Source organism: Belonocnema kinseyi, chromosome 5 (genome assembly GCF_010883055.1).
Source record: "Belonocnema kinseyi isolate 2016_QV_RU_SX_M_011 chromosome 5, B_treatae_v1, whole genome shotgun sequence".
NCBI classification, from domain to species: domain Eukaryota; kingdom Metazoa; phylum Arthropoda; class Insecta; order Hymenoptera; family Cynipidae; genus Belonocnema; species Belonocnema kinseyi.
In genome coordinates, this window is record NC_046661.1 from 64928409 (window position 1) to 64948114 (window position 19706).

Genomic DNA, 19706 nt, shown 5'->3' on the forward strand with positions numbered 1-19706 from the left:
AGAGTTACATACACTTAAAATATAAAAAGCATTAGGTAGGGGGGGGGGTCAAAATTGCCAGATAGAAGCGTTATGTATTTTTCAAACGGCCCCTAATTGGTATTGGCAAATAGCTTATTCAGGCAGCTTTCTTAATTGTTTATCGGATCATCTGGTACAATACAAAATGGGTCCCGTATAAAAGAACCTAGTATATATGGCTATACTTCTTTTGGATTCCACTATTCACACAAATAACTTGTATATGGTTAGGAAATATTTATTTTGTAACAAGTATCATAACAACTTTATTAATAAACATATTAAAAGAAGGTTAAAGGAATTGGAAGCTAAAGACAGTTTCAATGTGGAGGCAGAGATAGGTGATATGACTCTAGTCCGTCCCACTTGTCCATTTTCAGAATAAGAGTAAAGGAAAATTAAAATGATATCAGGCTAGCAGAAGACTTCTACAGAGCTATTAGTTGACATTTAATTAAAAAATCTGCCCGCTTTGTATACACGTGTTTCTAGCGCGCATGGCGCGCGGCTTACTACGCTCGCAAGTTTGGTCGCCCCTAGGGCGCGCGACTTTTGGTTATCGCGATTCGCGCTCGATTATGTATTTATCAAGCGCTACGCGTTCGATTGTTGTATTTCCCCCATATTTGTATACAGGCCTTTTAAAATGAAAGGTCAACAAATCGACAAATGTGAGTTGGTGAATGTGAATTCTCTTTTGTTAAAAGGCTTCTTTGGCTTTAACGAAGACATTCTTATCACAAATTTCATGATTTGCACTCGATTTTGATTGAATGTGAATTTTTCTACAATATACGCAACACTATTATATCAAATGTATATTATATTTATTTCAGCACCTCGGGCTGGTACTGCTTACTCAGACATTTAAAATAATTTACAATTTTTTTTTTCATGATTATTTTAATATTTGCTCCTTACTTTCCACTAATTTTTATTATCACCTACCGACCAAACTTTAATAAATTTATATTATTAGAATTCATAATATGTATTGGTATTGAAACATACGTATTTTTCATTATCTTGTTTTAAAATTTTTTAAAAAGTGCGTATCATATAAAAAAACAATTTTGTTATTAAACTTTTTGATGCAACTTGTGTTGTGTTTCTGTAAATTTAATTTGTTTATTTTTAATGTTTTCATGATATAAACTAAAAATATGCATCCTAGCCTAAATTGGCTCGAAGAAAATTTTTAGATATAACTTAGGAGAAAAATGGTATTGGTTAAAATGTTATTGTAGCTTGTGCCCTTTCTACAAAAAGTTAATTTTTCTAGCATTTTGAATGTATTCTTAAAAACAAAAGTTTATTACAAATTTTTAGATCTTTTTTGAATGCACAGTTTTTTGTCATTTACGTGTTTTCGTACCTTGCATCACTTTTCCAAAGATTTTGTTTTATTTTTTATTTGCAATATTATTCTTCACGATTAATAAAAAAAACTACGCATTCTATCAAAAAATGATACATAATAAAATTAATAAATTTGTTTAAGGAACAAATTTCGCCTCTTTATTTTTTTCCTAGATTGTATTATTCATCTAAGAATTGAATTGGTGTATTTTTAATGTTTTTTACGGATCAAGCCAAAAATACATGTTCTATCAAAAAGTAAATAGCAACAAATTTGTAGATCTTTTTTGCGCCTTCAAAAAGTAACGATTTTTCTTTTCTTTACTTGTTTTGATAGCGTGCCTTATTTAGCTTAAAATTTTCGTTTATTTTTTTGTAATTTTTTAAGTGCTATAACTCCGGTAATTTTTTGTATAAAAAAAAAGTCATCAAGAGAAAATATTCTGATTTTCAATTACTACGAATAACCGTACAGAGAAATTTTGAATTTCGCAAAAAAGTGGGTTTAAAGTTTTTTCAAAATGCACTCACTTTTTGAATGCGCTCACGAACTTGACCTTTAGTTCTTGACACTAAAAGAATGTACCAAAGGTCAATCTAATAGATTACTTTTTTCAAAGGTTATCGTGCTCACAGACAAACATACAGACACATTCTTAAAAACCTGTTTTTGGATTCAGAGAGCCTCAAACCGTGGACACGTGACAAATACGGGGGGGAAAATTGGACACAACTCTAATACTTTTTCCGATGAGAATGTAAAAACACACAGGCGACTCTAGTGCTATAAAATGGGATGATGTAGAAATTCTACACAAGGAATCTAATTGTTATAGACGTTCATTAGCTGCAATGGTTTTTGTTAAAAAAAGAAGGAATTGAAAGAATGTATATTTATATTCGTTTTTTTCTTTCAGAGTAAATATTCTTATTGATGTGATATCAGATGATAGGACCATAGGAGAGCATTTCCGCTCCACGAAAAAAAGGCCCTAACAGGAAAAAAGAAGATTTTTCAGGTTTGCAATTCTACCAATAGTTTCAGAGTTGCAGTTACATAATAGATAATAAATAAAAATGACTTCTCCATCAGCGAAATTCAAATTTCTTTAAACTCCATAGTGATGCGTGAATCGAATATTTCGAGACACGCCAAAGAACCGAGAAATCCTTCCTCTATACTTGCCACAAATTCTTGCCGCCCAAAATTCACTGGACACATGAACACGGTCTGTGTGTAGTGTGTGTGTAGCGCTTGTGCCTTTGTGTGTGAGACAGAAGGATTGCTTGATTAATTCATTGATGGTATTTATTTAAGTATCATTTACATTTTATAATACATTAACCATGTTACATACAACAAAAATAAAAAATAAATTTAGTTGACACATAAAAAACATTTTCTATCAACTAACATTCACTTTTACGTACTGAGCGACATTCCAACGTAAAGTTGCCAGTATTTCCTCCTCCTTGTTATCTTATGGTACCATGTTATACAATTATATACTGTTATACATTAAATCTTTTCAGCCTTGCGCTGTTATTCTACAACTTAGCTGTCAATTTTTCTTATTTCTTGTTTCATACTTGCGACTGTCTACTACTTTTTTTCATTTTATCGCAAATTTACTGCGTTAAAATATTATTTTCTGCCTTATATATGCAAATACAAACATTTAAGGCTATTATTGGCCTTGTAGACATAAAAATAGACTACATAACATATTATCAAGAGCCGTTTCATTTGTGTTCAAAATTATTGTTAAGCAGTATCCAAAATGAGTTGCTATTATACTTTTATATACTCATATTCTTGTGTATTGCGATACAGAATACGATAGTCTTCACAAAAAATAAATTTCCTCACTCACTTTCTTTACTACATAATCTATATCTTCATTTATCCTCAACTTATAGTCAATAACAATACCTAAATAGTTCATACGGTGAACCCTTTCAATATTTACTCCTTCAATCTCCAAATATACATCAATATCACTTACATCCTTACGAATACCACTTAGCACCATGCATTTGCTTTTTAAATATTAATTTTCATTTGGTTACATTGCAGCTAATTCGGTACGCGTTTCACGTCTTCTTACATCATTCTTTCAGCATCCAATACACTGTTAGCCTCACAGAACATCATTCATATGTATATTATACATTAATGGCTCTTGTACACAGCCTGGTGGGGAGATTGACTTTTCGCTCCCGAAATTCACAGGCAGCCACCGACTGAGGAAAGCGAACGTCCCCTTCCACTGCACGGACTAATGAACAATATCGAACACTTTACTTTTAACTAAAACGATATCTTTATCAGAAATAACTTTTTCGTAGAAGAATGAAGTAAGAACTATGAATTTTAAGAAAAAATATCGGAACATTTTATCTTAAAAAGGAAATGATATTATTGCTTGACAAAATTCTTCCGTAGAAATATAAAAAAGTAATTAAGCATTGTATTTTAATAAACAATGTCAAACATCTTGCCTTAAACTGAAACTATACCTCTATTAAAAAAAATGATTTCGTAAAAATATAAAAAATAAATAATAAATATACCTTCTTAACGTATTTATTAAATTTTTTAAAAATTAATTAATCCGTCAATTAAGTAATTAATTCGCTTATTCCGATGAATCATTTTTTATTATATTAGGATTACTGGCCTTAATGAATTACTTATTTCTACCAAGATCTAAAATTGTTCTTATTTTAATTTCCTTTCCTATTAAATTAATCTTCATCTCAATATAAAATTAGAATGTCTGTTAATTAATTTCAATTTCTAATTAAATGCTATGTTTCATAACAGTAATTTTGTTTATGAAATAGAATGTCACAGCATTATTATAAAAATAAGCAATCAGTTCATGGTCAGTTAGAGGTTATTTAAATTTAACAAAGTTTTCCAAGAGGTCAGTGTCATTCCTGACGTAAATTTCAACGAGAAATGCATTAGTGAGCTCTGTATTGATGTTGGTGATGATCTTGAAGATTTTATCAAGGTTTTTTTCAAGCAGTTTACGTTTACGTTTAGCATTACCCAGGAACAACGACGTGGACGTAGTAAATTCTGTTCCCTTTGGGGTGATTCATTAGCATGAGTCCCCTTGCCTCTCACGCTTCAGTGAAGATGTTCGAACTGAAAACCTTGAGCTTCTTGACAAAAAGCTTTGCGATTGTAAAAATGAGTTACAGCATTACGAATCATCTTCCTATCAATCAAAGTAGCCTGTTGCAGAATCCGATTCTGCAATTCGTCTAAGCTTTGCGGTTGCGTTGAGTATACTTTGCTCTTTAAATAACCTCAAAGAAAATAGTCGAGAGGCGTCAGATTAGGAGATCTAGCAGGCCGCTCGATTTCACTCCTTCTTCCAATCCACCTTTGAGGGAACTGAGTTTCCAAATATGCTCGAACCTCCCTACCGTAATGAGCCGCTGCTCCGTCTTGCTGGAACCAAATATTTTGAAAATTATCGCCTGTTAACTTCACCTTTTAAAGTGAAAGTAGATTCATCTGAAAATACTGTATTGTACAAGAAAAGAGGATCTCTATCAATTCTGTCCATCATAATTTCACAAAATTCAACCCGACGATCAGGATCGTCTTCACTGAGCTCTTGTACCAGATGAACTTTTTAAGGATGGAAATTTATGCTTTTTAAAATATTTTGCACTGTCTCAGGAGCAACCTCACGCTCATCACTAGCTCGACGTAACCTAAGGTGTGGGTTTTCAACAAATGCTTGGGCTATGTCCATCTGCATCTCCTCAGATCCTGCAGATTTTGGCCGACCAGTTCTCTGAAGGTCCTTGATAGATCCATGATTCATAAAGCGCCTTACACTTCTTTCAATTGTTGATTTTGAGACAGGATTTAAGCCTTCTTCATTACGAAAAGTGCGATTAAAAAGCAAACGAACTTGATCATAAGATCGAACTCGATTTCCCCAAGCACGCATCATTTATACAGATACCCTCTCTCCTTCCGAAAGTTTGGCTTTCGCCATAATAATCTTTTAGCGAAAGACAGTAAGTATGTACTCGTAATACGTAAATTTAGTTTCGATTCGTAATATTCTTATGGAAAAACGGTATAGAACTTATGGTGTCGCCTTAAATAGTGACTTAGGTATCGAAAAACGGTATAGGACTGTATAACTCTTCGGGGAGGAACAGAACTCTCACCAGAACACCTGGAACTTTTAATGAAAAACTTCCTTATGATTTTACAATATTCAAAACGCTGTAACCAAGATCAATACAGAGCTCACCAATGAATTTCTCGTTGAAATTTACTTCAGAAATTTACTTCTTGGAAAACTTTGTTAATTTCAAATAACCTCTAACTGACCTTGACCGTTAAATTGACCTATGACTTGGGTATGTACCTGAACGTAGAATTTTCCGCTCTGTCGATTACAGATGTAAAAAAGGGGTTTTCATTAAAAAAACAAAGTTGACCTTCAAAAAGCCATGAAGGTCAATTTTAAGGTCAAAATGAAGGTCACCATTGAATTCCTCGTTGAAATACACTTCAGGAATGACCTTTACTTTTTTGAAAAATATTTAACCTGAGGAAATATCCAACCGTCCCGGGACTTTTTAGACACCCTATATAATTTTGATAGACAAATTAGGAATTCAATAATAAAATTTCATATACTTATAAGCTAAATTTTGATTCTTAAGTTGAAAAATACTTGCTTTATAAAAACACGCTGGAAAGACTTCCAGCGCTATCTGCGCTCCACGCTTCACTTGATCGTATAGTGAACTAACGCTAACATACAGTCGTTGCAGGGGGCTGAGTGTTTAATACATTTAAATATAAATTTCTGCGATAAAAGAGTATAATTTTTCTATGTGATCAAATCGAAGCTTTCCACCGAAAAGGATTCTCGCAAAGGAAAATAGCATCAAAGTTGAATGTTTCAAAAGTGATGTTCATTCGACTTTAAAAAGATTTTTAGAAACAGGAGAATACACTAACCCTCAAGGACGTGGATGTGAATTTGTACATTGAGATCATAAGAAAACGTGATAGATGGAAAACGGCAAAATTCCCACTGGTAACCGATCATCTGTTTCGAGGTAACTGCTAATTTTAAATCCATTGTAGATCAGAGGAAGTAATGCGCGATTCTAAGCAACCTAAGGAAACCGTAAAATGAGGCTAGCGCCGTGTTTGGGGGAAACTGTATCACCCAAATTTTATTCTTTATAATTAACTAGCTGTTACCCGCGGGCTCTGCAGAGTTTATTAATTCATGCCCTCGTTTGCTTTTGATGCGGGGAAATACATACGAATACACATTCAACTCTACATGCATATAAATAAGACAAGAATTTGTATGCAAAATCACAATCTGAGACTACCGTTCAAACATGTACAAGTTTCTCAGTAATGTACATGCAATGTCCCTCCCTCCGCCACAATATTCTTATGACCTATCTGGGAGCCCGAAGAATATGTGAATATATATGATTCCTGAAAATAAAAACAAGAATCCAACGACCAAATTTGCACAACCACCAAAAAAACTTTCCTATTGTAAATCGAAAAAGATTCTCTTTGCAAAAGAAAATCCTAGGAAGGAAAAAAAATGTTGGACAAAAATAAAAAAGAGGAATGAAAAAAGAGAAAGCAACCAATTAAGTTCCCTTCCTTCTCTTTTTTAAATATTCTTTTCGCTTTTCCTCCCTTATCAAAGGGACAGCATCAATATCTCGTTGCTGTTTCTACCTGCTCCAATTTGTCTTACCTTTATATGGGTACTGTATGCGTACCGAAACGTTGGTGAATATTAGGGTAACCCAAAAAATCACATTTGAGAAATTTTAACGGGCTTGTTGGCCAAATCGTTCTCGCAGGCAAATAAATGTATGCCTATTTTTTTATTTTCAAAACAAAATATTTTTAGAACTCGCTCTAAGGCTTCAAAGTTTCCTGATTTGAAGTAAAGAAATCCTTACACCAGCTACCGGTTTAACCCAAAGAGCAGCTATAGATTTATTAACTGATTATTACTCGACCATTCAATTCATTGTCAGTCACCGCAGCTTGGGATGACAGCAAATACGGTGTACAATGAGCGGACCGACCGAGGGTCAACTTTTTTTGCAGCCGTCCACCTGCAGTCCCTTCAACCGGTGTTCAACTTAAATGCATCATTTTTCATAAGCTTTTCTTACGCGATACACAATTTAAAGTATACTTTTAATATTTTTTTTAAGAAATCTATTCTCAATGGTCTAAAAAATGTCTCTTCAAAATATCAAGTTACACAAGTATATCTGAGGGTCACAATGAGCCTCCAAAAATTGCCATTTTATGCCATTTTTGATATGCCTAAAACTTTTGCATAATATTTATGAGATATAAAATGGCGATAAATGCAATGTTCATTGATAAGTGAACAAGTATATTAAATATCAAATAAATTGGCTTATAATTTCCTGTCCAAAATCAAAGAAATAAAAATTGGAAAAATTTTATATGTTAAACTCCATAAGATATAAAAATGGCCAGAGCGAGTTCTAAAAATATCTTTTTTTCGAAAATAAAAAAATAAGCATACATTTATTTGGCCACTAGAACGATTTGGCCAACAAGCCCGTCAAAATTTCTCAAATGTCATTTTTTTTGGCCACCCTAGTGAATATTATTGAAAATATTTTTTGTTGCGAATTGGTAATAATAAAACAAAAAAGACGAAAGAAATAAATCAAAAAAGAGAAGGAAGAGGATTTGCTTTGTCCTCTTCAAAAACTGTGGATTTAAATAAACATCATACGTTTAGGACATTTGATTTTATATATTAGATTATCTCTTTCGCTGAATAACAAATTTTTATTTCAGCAATTCCTTTTTTTCCACAAATATTAAACTTTTTTATCTTCTTTTGTGCATTTTCGTTAGTTATAACAAATAAAAAGTGCATGCTTATAAATTTTTCGGTTGTTGAAATTCAGTTTGTGTAAAAAAAACTCGTGAAAAACTTTACTTGCAGAAGTTTGTGGATATTTATGCAATGGCTCATACTTTCTAGCACCCGAAAAAGATTTATGCACATTTTCACATGAGTATCATATATTTTTTGATCTGCAAAATAATGTTTGTAGGAATTTTCGTTTTTGTGAGGAATGCGGCTCACAGTATTTTATTATGAACCGAACGAAAAAAAATAAAATGAAGTCACTCACACTTCAAGGAATTATAAACATTTTTTTATGAATTTTATGTTTGCGCCTTATAATACGAAAGAGGGTCAGATAGATATTATATATTGGAAGCATCAATAACGGGCAAGAAGGCTTGCTATCAAATTTTGGTGAAACCTGCAGTTTCTTTACGTATTAGGGTGATTGGCAGTGACTTTTAATTCCAGGAAGTTAATGATCCGAAGCATACGTCGAAATTGAGTAAAATTGCTGTACATTGCACAGTTGAGAAAGGTTGTTTTAAAAAGCGTAAATCATCCACTTAAATCTACAGATTGCAAAACGATTGAGTTCTCTATAACAAATTAAATAGTGAAGTCAAGAATTTAGAACATCGAATGTTTACCAATCGAGGACACACCTTCAAGCTGCCAGGAAGATCAATGATGAACAAAGAGTACACAAATTAATTAAAAGAATGCATTAGGTATATTTTAAGGTTTACAAATTTTTCTAAATTCTGACGCGAAAAAGAATTAATAACATTGTTTTATCATTAACTAAAAAGTAAGTCCTTATTGAGTTTTGCTTGCAAATTTGGGGGTAATTTTTTTTAGGATGTGGTAGTGTTTTTAGATTTAATTTTGGGCTGGAACCGAAGACGACTTCAGAATTTGCCTAGCACATCTAGTTTTGAGATAAACGGGGTAAAAGTACCCAAAATGAACAAAATGGACATTTTTCCCAATTTTACCCCACGTATATGAAAAACTTGACGTGCTGGGTAAATTCTGAGGTACAATTCGGTTTCAGCGCAAAAAAGTACATCGAAAACCAATATTACATCTTAAAATAAAGAATCATGCACACACAAAAGTGCAAAAATTGAAATTACCATATCTTTCCAAAAAAATCCATTCGGCACGATGGAAAGTTTATTTTTAGGTTGGAAAGTAGTACTTTCGAGAACGTTAGTAAAAATGTGTTGGATTTTTTGTGGTATTGCTATAAAGTATCCAAAATGCTCAAAATGACAATTCTTTCCCCTTTTATCGGCTCAAAAAAATATAAAGAAAACAACTAGCACATCTTTAAACAAACAATCTTGCACAGAAATGCGTTTATACCATCTAGTTGCATACTCACAAAAGTGCAAAAATTTAAATTGCCATATTGTTCGAAAGAAAATCATTCAGGACGATCAAAAATGAATTTTGAAGGTCGGGAGTAGCAATTTCAATAACGCTAGTAAAAATGTGTTGGATTTTTTGCGTGCCATTTCTATAAAGTACCCAAATTGGCCAAAATAAGCATTTTTGTCCCCTCTTACCCCGTTTATCTTAAATCTTGACTTGCTAGACAAATTCTGGGGTCGGATTCGGTTTTAGCGCAAAATATTACACCGAAAACGACCACCACATCTAAAGAAAAAGAAACCTTGCAGGCATGTGTTATTTAAGTCAAACAATTAGATAACATTGTCATCATTCTTCAGTTTTGTTTGATCTGTTTCGTGCAGCTCTTATATTCTATTACATTTTAATGTAATGAATTAAGTAAAAATAGCATGAATATTGAAAATATTGTTTGGAAGATTGGCAACGGATAATTGGCAAAGAAATACTCAAGAACTTAGAAGAAAATAGGCCGATGTTTTTTTAATCATCGAAAGTCCGTTTCGTAGGTTTATTGTTTATGTAGGTTGATCCGATCAGCTACAGCACGGATAACTGTCCCGGAGGGCAATACTGCTGAAGCTTTGCAGCAAAATATCTGGATTGTTGCAGGGAGGAATGATCAAAAACCCTCAGGACATTTCTATGGGTGCTAAGAGATATTTTCCATTTAATGACCAAAAGGCCAAATTTCCACGGTTAAGAGGGGTGGCTATGTAGCGTAGATTCAACTGCTGATTACTAGACTCCGCACTGTTTACTGCTATACAGTTCAACACTTGGCCTTGCTTGGCTTTATTGACAGCGAGGAATATCCGCTTACCCGAGATCGTGTACGGATTTATTGATTTTTGGACAAAATTGAGTGATGAGTATGACTTTCTAACACTGGAAGAAAAAAATTTATTCTAGCGTGATCTGATTGTACACAATGTTGCAGATAAATATTAAGAGTCGATATTGATTAGGCCGACTTCCCTTAAAAGCTCCGCGCCACTTAACTGGAATTTCCGCAAAATGTTTGACATATTTACCACTTCCCGATAGTCCTCTGAATTTTATACGCATGTCATATGGATATTCAGCTAAAAATCTGAGAAAGTACTGAGGCTATGTCATATGGCATTCAGATTAAAAATTACAATGACTGTTTCGAATAAAGAAAACAATGATTTTTCTCTCTATAATTGTTACTTTTTTAAAATTATAAACTATAATTTTAACATTTGATTGTCCGTTATGATCATGTGATTGTTGGCATAAATTAAATAAAAGAAAAATACGGGCTAAAATTGTTAATTTTATACTGAAAACCATTTTCGTATTGTGAGAATTGATCGGTCAACGTTGATACTAGATTACAGAACATAATTATCACTAAATATGGATAATATTATTTTTAAAATATAATTTACTTATTAATTTAACATGCTGTTTATCAAGAAGATATTTTTAGACCCCGAAGGAAAAATTGAGTAAATCGGAAAAAATGATCACTTTTCCCATATTTACCCCGCGTGGTCGCACTGGGACGAAAACGCCCACATACAGTTTTCGTCGTGTTAAATCCCTTTAAAAATCTTAAAAACTTTACGAATGCTTTTCAATCCTTCTAGAATGTGAATCCATGATTTTTAGAGTAAAAAAATTATTATATCTGTTTTTATAAATTAGTACTTTGAGCAAAAATACGACAAAAAAATGATTGGCCTAAATTTCAACATTAAAAAATAAATCACGATTTTTTTAAATTACCCTAATATTTAAGAAAAACTGTGCTTCAGTCGTTTCTGCTGAAAAAAAGTATAATTATTGAAGCGCTTGAAAATGCACAATTGAGATGATGGATGCACTAACTCGTTGAGCACTCGAAACCGCGTAGAAGTATTGTCCACTGGGGAAAATCGAACGATAAAACATAAATGGCTGAAACGTAAAACAAAATATACCTTTGTATTCGCCTTGTCGCAGCCGACAAATATTTTCAGTAAACTTTTTCTTTCGACAATTATTACTCAGGATAAACAATAAATATTTACAAAGGCGATGATTACAAGCAACGCACTTGGTTTAAAAAAGTAATATGTTTGTTTTTGTTCAATAACAAATTAATTGCAAACGAAAATCACGTTTCGCCAACATTTCGATACCATTTTATTTGGAATAACTTATCGCGATAAAGTTGTTCACTAGGCTTCATGAAGGTTTTTCTGCAAATCTGAAAAAAATCAGTCAAAAATTGTTGAAATGGCAGCGAGTTGAAGTCAACACGCTGTGCCGCTGGAGCGTTTTGTTATTGTTTGCCGCTGCTGCTTTGTGACTTCTAACAAAGGCCTATAACCGGACTTTCTCGCGTAAGTTATTTCAACTAAGATTTTTTCGATGACCGTCCCACTAGCGTTACTTGCAATCATCGCTCCTGTATTGTGAATACAGCACGAACATTTTAAGCACTTTTATCAACAAACAGCCGAATAATCGTGAGTTATGTTTTATAAAGCATTGATTTTCGATCGGAATATTTGGTAAGTTTTTATTGTTTATCTTGAGTGATAATTGCCAAATTAAAAAGTTTACTGCAACAAATGCGTCGGCTGCGTCATGACGAATGCGAAGGTATATTTCGTTTTATGTTTTGACCAATTTTTTCATTCATCGATTTTCCCTAGTAAACAATAATTTTACGCATTTTCGAGCGCTTCACGAGTTCTTGCATCCGTCATCTCAATTTCACGGAGAGGGAAATCGCGGATTTTTATGAAAAATAATATCGACGATTATCTTGACTGCAAAAATATTATTTTCATACCAAAAAAAAAGATTATAAATAAAAACTAACACTAAAAAATTGGACAAAATAAAATAGAGAAAAACAACATTTTTAAAGCGTAACTTTAACTCATACTTCGGTCGCACAGTGACGCTTTCATTGGGTTGGAAAGCTAATATGTCTGAAGTCCAGGGACCGACTTCGTGTTTGCTAGGGATTTCAAAGTAAAATTTTATTTGGGTCGAAATCATCCCAGTCCGAAACCGCAGGGTTAAATTTATTTTCCTGGCATGCGTCTTTGATGTTATGAACGCGACCACTCACTAAAAATTATAAATAGAAAAACGACGATTCTCATGAACCCTGATATGTTAAGAATTTTTGTTAGTCTTTAATTATTATTGTCCTTATAAAGGTGCTGGAGTGACACAAAAATCTTGGAAACTTTTTGTCTAACAGATTTTTATTTTTATTCGTGAATTTCTAGATTTTTCTGCACGTTCAAAAAAATAATTTTATTGAAGAACGAGAAAACGCCACTATAAAACAGTGAGAACGTTTTGTATACAATTATAATACACGTCTTTTAATCTAATAGGTTTTAAAAGATGTTATTATCATATTATACATCCAGGCGATTTAACTTTAATTCTAGAATATCGAAAAATCGAGATGTTAAGTCTCGTCCGTAAAAAAATCATTTCTCGGAATATATCTAAAAACTTCGAACCAAATTTTAATTACTTAATTTGAAATTATTTCTTGAAAAAAAGATCCTACTCCACCTTCACTCCATTGGAGCTCTTCTTAATATTTTGACACCAAAATCATGTCGATACACCTTACCGACTGCGAGTAAAGCCACCCACGCTTTAACTTGACAGACTGTATATAACATTAAATGTTTTAAATAAAATGACGAATAAAAAAACACAGATGCTAAACTGAAAAAGAAGTAATACACATTTAAAAATATCGCTAATGCACTAACCTTTCGCCAAAAACTTGATGAGACATTTCTGGCTTGAATATTGTTTTCTCGTCGTCAACATCTTGAATTTCTCGAACTAATCGTAACTCCAACGATTCATTACTGTCAATAACAAATGCTTGTAAATGTGCATTAAGGGCATCATCCATTTTTCTGTAACAATACATTCGACTAGTACAGATATTCTGATCATTGCGCTTTTCCATTATAAATTTACAAGAAAAACTCTGAATTTCAAGTTAACTCGATTTCAGACTCGTTTCGAAGTCTAAAAGCTTGAAACAAATGAGCCTAAGAACTATAAAAATATTCATGAATACAGTAGTTCGTTGGAAGATAAATAAATACTAGCTATTGTACCCGGCACCAACCGGGATCTGGGTAACCTAATTAGATTTTATGGAATATAATTAACCACCGGTACTACAGGGTGATTAATATTGCCATGATTTTTTACAATTTTACCAATTAAATGATAAATAACATTTGTTTGGCAAAGCTAGGGCGCGTTTCCGAATTACGGAATGGAATATAAGAGCAAAGGTCTGCTTTTATCTTCCTAGGATTTTTGTAGATCATATTTTCATCTCTTTCATATTCATCCTTATGATACGAGTATTTATGAAATGAACACATATTTTAATCCAAAACAAAAATTCGAACTTTCCCGGATCAATAACGTGAATTTTCTGCACACAACATGGGATTGAGGTGGAATTTCCACCCATACGTTGTTGTTCTTGGGTTAAATTATAATTTCTACTATTATAATTATCCCATCTTGTGCAGTGCTAAAAACCCCTTATCAGAGTGCCATGCAACCCTAAAATTGTGTACGTTTTACATTAACAGCCTTTATTTTGCTTTTGTTTGATAAAATTGAGATTGAGAGTTAAATTTTGTCCATAAAACTTTTTTATGATATTTTCAGGATATATTAATCAACTGGCAATAATTCCCAATATTGGAGAAAAATTTTAAGTAATACTTGTCGGAAGCCCGACTCACTACTGATGGAACAAAGAACTGGTATATGTGCAAACAGGGTAGCCATTTAAACTTTAGAACATAATTCCCGATTGTTTTTAGGTTTTCACGGTCAAAATTTATATTTTCCCCGATTGAATTTTAAGCGATTAAAATATTAATTATACATTAGAGTACTCATACATAAAAATGGAAGTAGATACCTCTTTTATATCTATCTTATCATATTTTCAAATTTTTACATAATTTTTCAGGCTTAAAATGTTATTTTTGTCAAAAATCTTGACAAATAGTATTTTTACCTTACTCTCACTGAAGAAACAAGAACATATTATTATATATTTCTTAACATAATATGAGGACTCACGCTGGAATCTTTAAAAGATTTAAAATTTAATTTGTAATAAGTAAATTCCGATGAGAACAGACTGGTCTCAAACCGTAACACTAAGTTTTTATCCGGAAATATATTTTCTACAACTTTTTCAATGATCAGGAAGTCGTCGGTGTATATCTTTCAATTTTCAAATTTCATTGTTTCCTATACAGGGTATCCCAGCCTCAAATGTCCGGACTTATAAAGCTGTATAAAAATAAATAAAATAAATCGAAGTTTCCCTTTCCAAAAATCATTTAGAGTTCTAGTTTTTAAGTTATAAAATGTTTTACGCTGAACCAATTAGGAGCGCAGTATAAACAGAAATGCATGCGTTAGCTAGTGTCCAACGCAGTATTACTGAAGCGAGCGCGGGGTTGGGGTGGGCGATGAGAGAACAGCGGTCTATGCACTATTTTGGACTCCAGCTGATGCACGCACAACTGCTTATTCCACGCTCGTGATTGCTCCAGCTGAAATATTTAATAACTAAAAAACTAAAACTTCAATTAATTTTCTGAAAGGAGTTTTCGATTAATTTATTTTTTATTTTTATACAATCATATGAGCTCGGAAACTTAAGGCTGGGACACCCTGTATAATGTAAATTATTGTAAAAGTGATTTAAAAATCACTAATTCATTAGAAAATAAACCATAGGTCGATCGTAGTTTAGAATATATTCGCGTTTTTGTGAACAAGAATCACAAATGCAAATTTTGGGTTTTCCATGGGATATCATACTTTAATCTATGCTCTATCTGGTAACATTATACTTTTATAACCCGATAGTGTCCTGGAGCTTTATATTTGAAGAAACAAAAAACAGGAGCACTTATAGAACTTTAAATAAGTTTTTTCTCGAAAAGTACTTTTTCAAAGTTCGAATTTCGTCTTTCAACCTAGAAAGTTTACATATAGGTGACTAAGAAACTTGACCTCCTGGAAAACTCCCAAAACGATTATTATAGGAAACAAAATTTCTAATTAAACGTGGATATGTAACAAAGTACATACAATAGAGAAGGGCTTGACACTTTCAGCAAGTGCTGAATGCCACGACAAGTGTAAAACTACCACGAAGTTTTTCTTTTACTTTTTTGTTTGCTTTCCAGGAATTGCGCATAAATTACGCATAGCCTTCGTTCACGCCGGGGTGTTTGAATTTTGTGTACTTGAATTTACCATACGTTTTATTTTTAATTCAATTTAATTTTTAATTTGTAAAATGAATCGATTTTTTCCAAATAAAACCTCAAATTAAAGTTTTTTGAAAGAGGAAAATTTGGAATGAAAATTCATAAAGAATAAAGAAAAACAACGTTCGCCAAAACCCCTTTCTTCGTTTTCTTGGTTCTTCGATATTTTTTACAAACTCTAAATAAAGATGAAATAGTATTTACCTATGGTTCTGAAAAATAATTTGTGTTGGTTTTATTAAAAAGATTCAAGACTTGTAAAAGGAGAGTGGATTGGAGCTACTGTGACATTATAAAAATTTCAAACAGAAGCTTTCAAAATTCAAAACTTGCGTACTAAAATTTTTTAATTTAGAGTTTAGACAATGCCATTAGGGAGGAGTTGAAATTGAAAACTAAATTGAATATTTCAATGTAAGTTTCCAAAATTATAGGATTCTGGATTTTTATTAAATTAAAAAATTGTGATTTAACGTAAAAACTGACCAGCCAAAATTGTCTAAAATAAAAAAATAAATACTTTATTTTCACCGTTCAAAATGGAAAACTTTTACATTGTAAACATTTAAAATTGAATTATTCTAAAGAAAGGTTCATTACACAAAGTAATTTTAAATGGGAAATTTGTATTCCAAATATGTTCTAAAAAGTTCGACATTTCAAGCTCAGTTTAAAAAAAATTATCTTTTGAAAAATTAAATAATTTTTTTCATTTTTAATGGTTCCAATGTTAGAATTCTTAATTTTCATGGTAAACGTTACATTCTCAATTTGTCCCTTTTATAAGTTTAAACATTGCGACTGAAACTGAAGTGGTTGAATTTCGATAAGTATAATTTTAAAAAATTTTTCATTCATAAAAATCTAAACGATTTACATTGTTTATAAAAGTAATTTAAGTAGTTTAAATTTTACGATTAAAATTGAAATGGTTGAATTTCGGAAAGTAATATATAATTTCCCATTTTAAACTAGTTCTGATTTCGAACGTTTATTTTTTAGCTAGACCAATAAATATTGGTGATGGGAATCCCTCCCTCAAATTTAATTTTTATTATTTCATTCAAGAAATACGCTAAAATTGGAGCAAAAAATATTTGTATTTTTTGTGATTATTTAAGACTTGCAATAAAATATACTAATTGCTCAAACATTTCAAGTATTATATTAACTTTATTTTGTTATTTACTTTTAATAACCCATTACTAACTAAATAATAATTGACAACAAAGTCGTAGTATAACTTATTTTAATACATACTAATTAATGAAATTTGAAAATTATCACCAAAACATATATTATACATCGTTTCAATTGAACGATATAAATATTAATAAACAAAACGTTTCTGTTTATTTTCATATTATATTTTTTTAAATTTCATTCGGAAAGAAATTTGATACATTTGGAAAGACTTAAGTGGGTAGTCATTCGGAAAGAAATCGGAAATATTCGGCGACATTCGGAAAGATGTCGGAGAGTGGGACATTAGGAAAGAATCGAAAAGGTTCATGGGAGAGCACGAAATTCGGAAAGAGATCGAAAGCAAAGTTCCCATACAATTCGGAAAGGATCGAAACGGAACCTCTTTTTGAACCCCTTTCGAATATTTCCGACGCGGTCTTTCCGAATCTTTCTGTTTCTTCCGCAAGGGAAAATAAAGAAATTTAAAAACTTTTAATTTTTCAACCAGCGATTAGAAAATAGCATTATTAGCATCTACGATTTTTTCCGATTCCAATTATATATTTCTTGTCTAGAAAAATTGAAGATTTGAAGGAGTTTAATATCAAGAAACTTCAGCTTAATAGTCAATTTCATAGGTACTAAATACTTCTCAAATTTTTAACCTATATAGATAAATTACATGTATTTGGAATCGGATAAATACGTAGATCACAAATATATATATCTCTTAAATCACTGATGGCAAAATTAGGAATTTTTAAATCTCACTTTTTTCCCATTTTCCAACAAAGGACCCTTGACGAAAGGGATGATCAGGCCAAGCACGCAGATACTGGGAATCCCGGATGCGACTCCGATTCTTCGAAGGAATCGGTTCCCTAACAACCGGTTATAATAGCAGTAATGAGTCGCGCCGTATTCCTCTTATGTATAGCTAGCGCAAGCGCATTACCTTTGAATGTCAAAGTTGAGGTCACGGCCCTGGCCCTGATTCTCTTTTCACGCTTCGATCCCGAGAGAAACATTTTTTTTAATTCTAAACTTTAAGGTTATGGTGCGCCAATTTTAAAATCTTGACAACTATACAATTTACAACAAAAAGAAAAAAATGTTCTTTCTGTTAGTTGTGGACCTTTGTCTTTATTTATGTAATGTTCTTTCTAATTTCCTTTAATTAAATATAAGAGCTCGCCTTGAAAAAGACTCGGATCCGAGTCGAAACATGTCGGCAGTATTTAAATGAAGAACCTGAAAAACCGGAAAAGGCCTTCACTACATTAATCATTCATTTCTAATATGGATATTTTTTTGCATCTTAGAAATGTAGATAGTTATATAAGATAGATGTGTGCGTGTGCCTGTGCGTGGTTATATATAGTTGCATTAGAAATTAAGGATATTAATATTGATAGAAACTTTCTTCTAGACAGTTATGACAACAGAAAAAATAAAAAATAGTACTACAGCTTAAAAATGTATTATTTATTCGTTCATCACCAAATTATTTATAATAACTATTAAATTATATTAGTCTAATTATAAATATATTATATTTTATAAAAGGTTTAAAATGTTGTTTATTATATTACTTATTATATATTTATTATTATATTCGTTAATTGTTAATCTGGCTTGAAATCAATGCATTAAAATTAAAATTTAAATAATTGCGGGCTTTTTTAAAATAAGATAATCGGAATCGATTCTTAACGTCGATTATTCGATTCTCAGAATTGACATTTTTTTAGAATCGAAGAATCGATTCTCGCCGTCGACACCGGAACCCTAGCAGGTACTATCCTGAAAGTAGGTCGTAGGACAGCCAGGGCCAACCTTGACCCTGCCCTGGTCAAGAACGTGCCGACCACTGCTCTAGAGCAGATCTCACCACTTCAAGCAGGTGCTGACTGACACGACAAGTGTAAGACTGACATCAAGTTCTTCTGTTATTTTTTTCTTCGTTTTCCAGAAATCGAGCGAAGGGTTACGGTCGAGATGAATTGCATTTCGTCGTCGTTAAGGCCAGGGGGTCTGAACTATTGCACTCTTATTTACAATACATTTCATTTCCAATCTAATTTCATTTTTAATTTATAAAGTGAATCAAATTTGCCTCAAAATTAAACCTCAAATTAAAGTTTTAAAAAGGAGGAAAAATCTGGAATGAAAATTCATTAAAAATAAAGAAAAACTCAGGCCGCCAAAATTCCTTTCTTGATTTTCATCGTTCTCCTTTATTTTGTACAAACTTTAATTAGAGATTAAACATTATTTACCTTAGTTTCTGAAAATAATGTTTTGTTGGTTTTATTAAAAAGTGTTAATACTTATAAATGAAGAGTGGATTGGAGCTACTGTGACGTTAGCGCAATTGTTTAATAGAAGCTGTCAAAATTCAAAGCTTTCATAAAAAAGTTTTAAATTTAGGGTTTCTAGAGTTTAAGCAATTCCATTATAGATG

General features: G+C 32.1%; 1 protein-coding gene across 2 annotated transcripts in view; it reads right to left on the reverse strand.

The window, feature by feature from the left end:
* The window catches only part of LOC117173206 (histone acetyltransferase type B catalytic subunit), a 147541-nt gene that overhangs the window by 106047 nt on the left and 21788 nt on the right, over nt 1-19706 (reverse strand). For both annotated transcript variants that reach the window (XM_033361646.1, XM_033361647.1), the window contains exon 2: nt 13496-13648. In XM_033361646.1, coding sequence (XP_033217537.1) covers nt 13496-13644 — 149 coding nt within the window. In that variant the 5' untranslated portion in view covers nt 13645-13648. The remainder of the gene's footprint in view (nt 1-13495; nt 13649-19706) is intronic.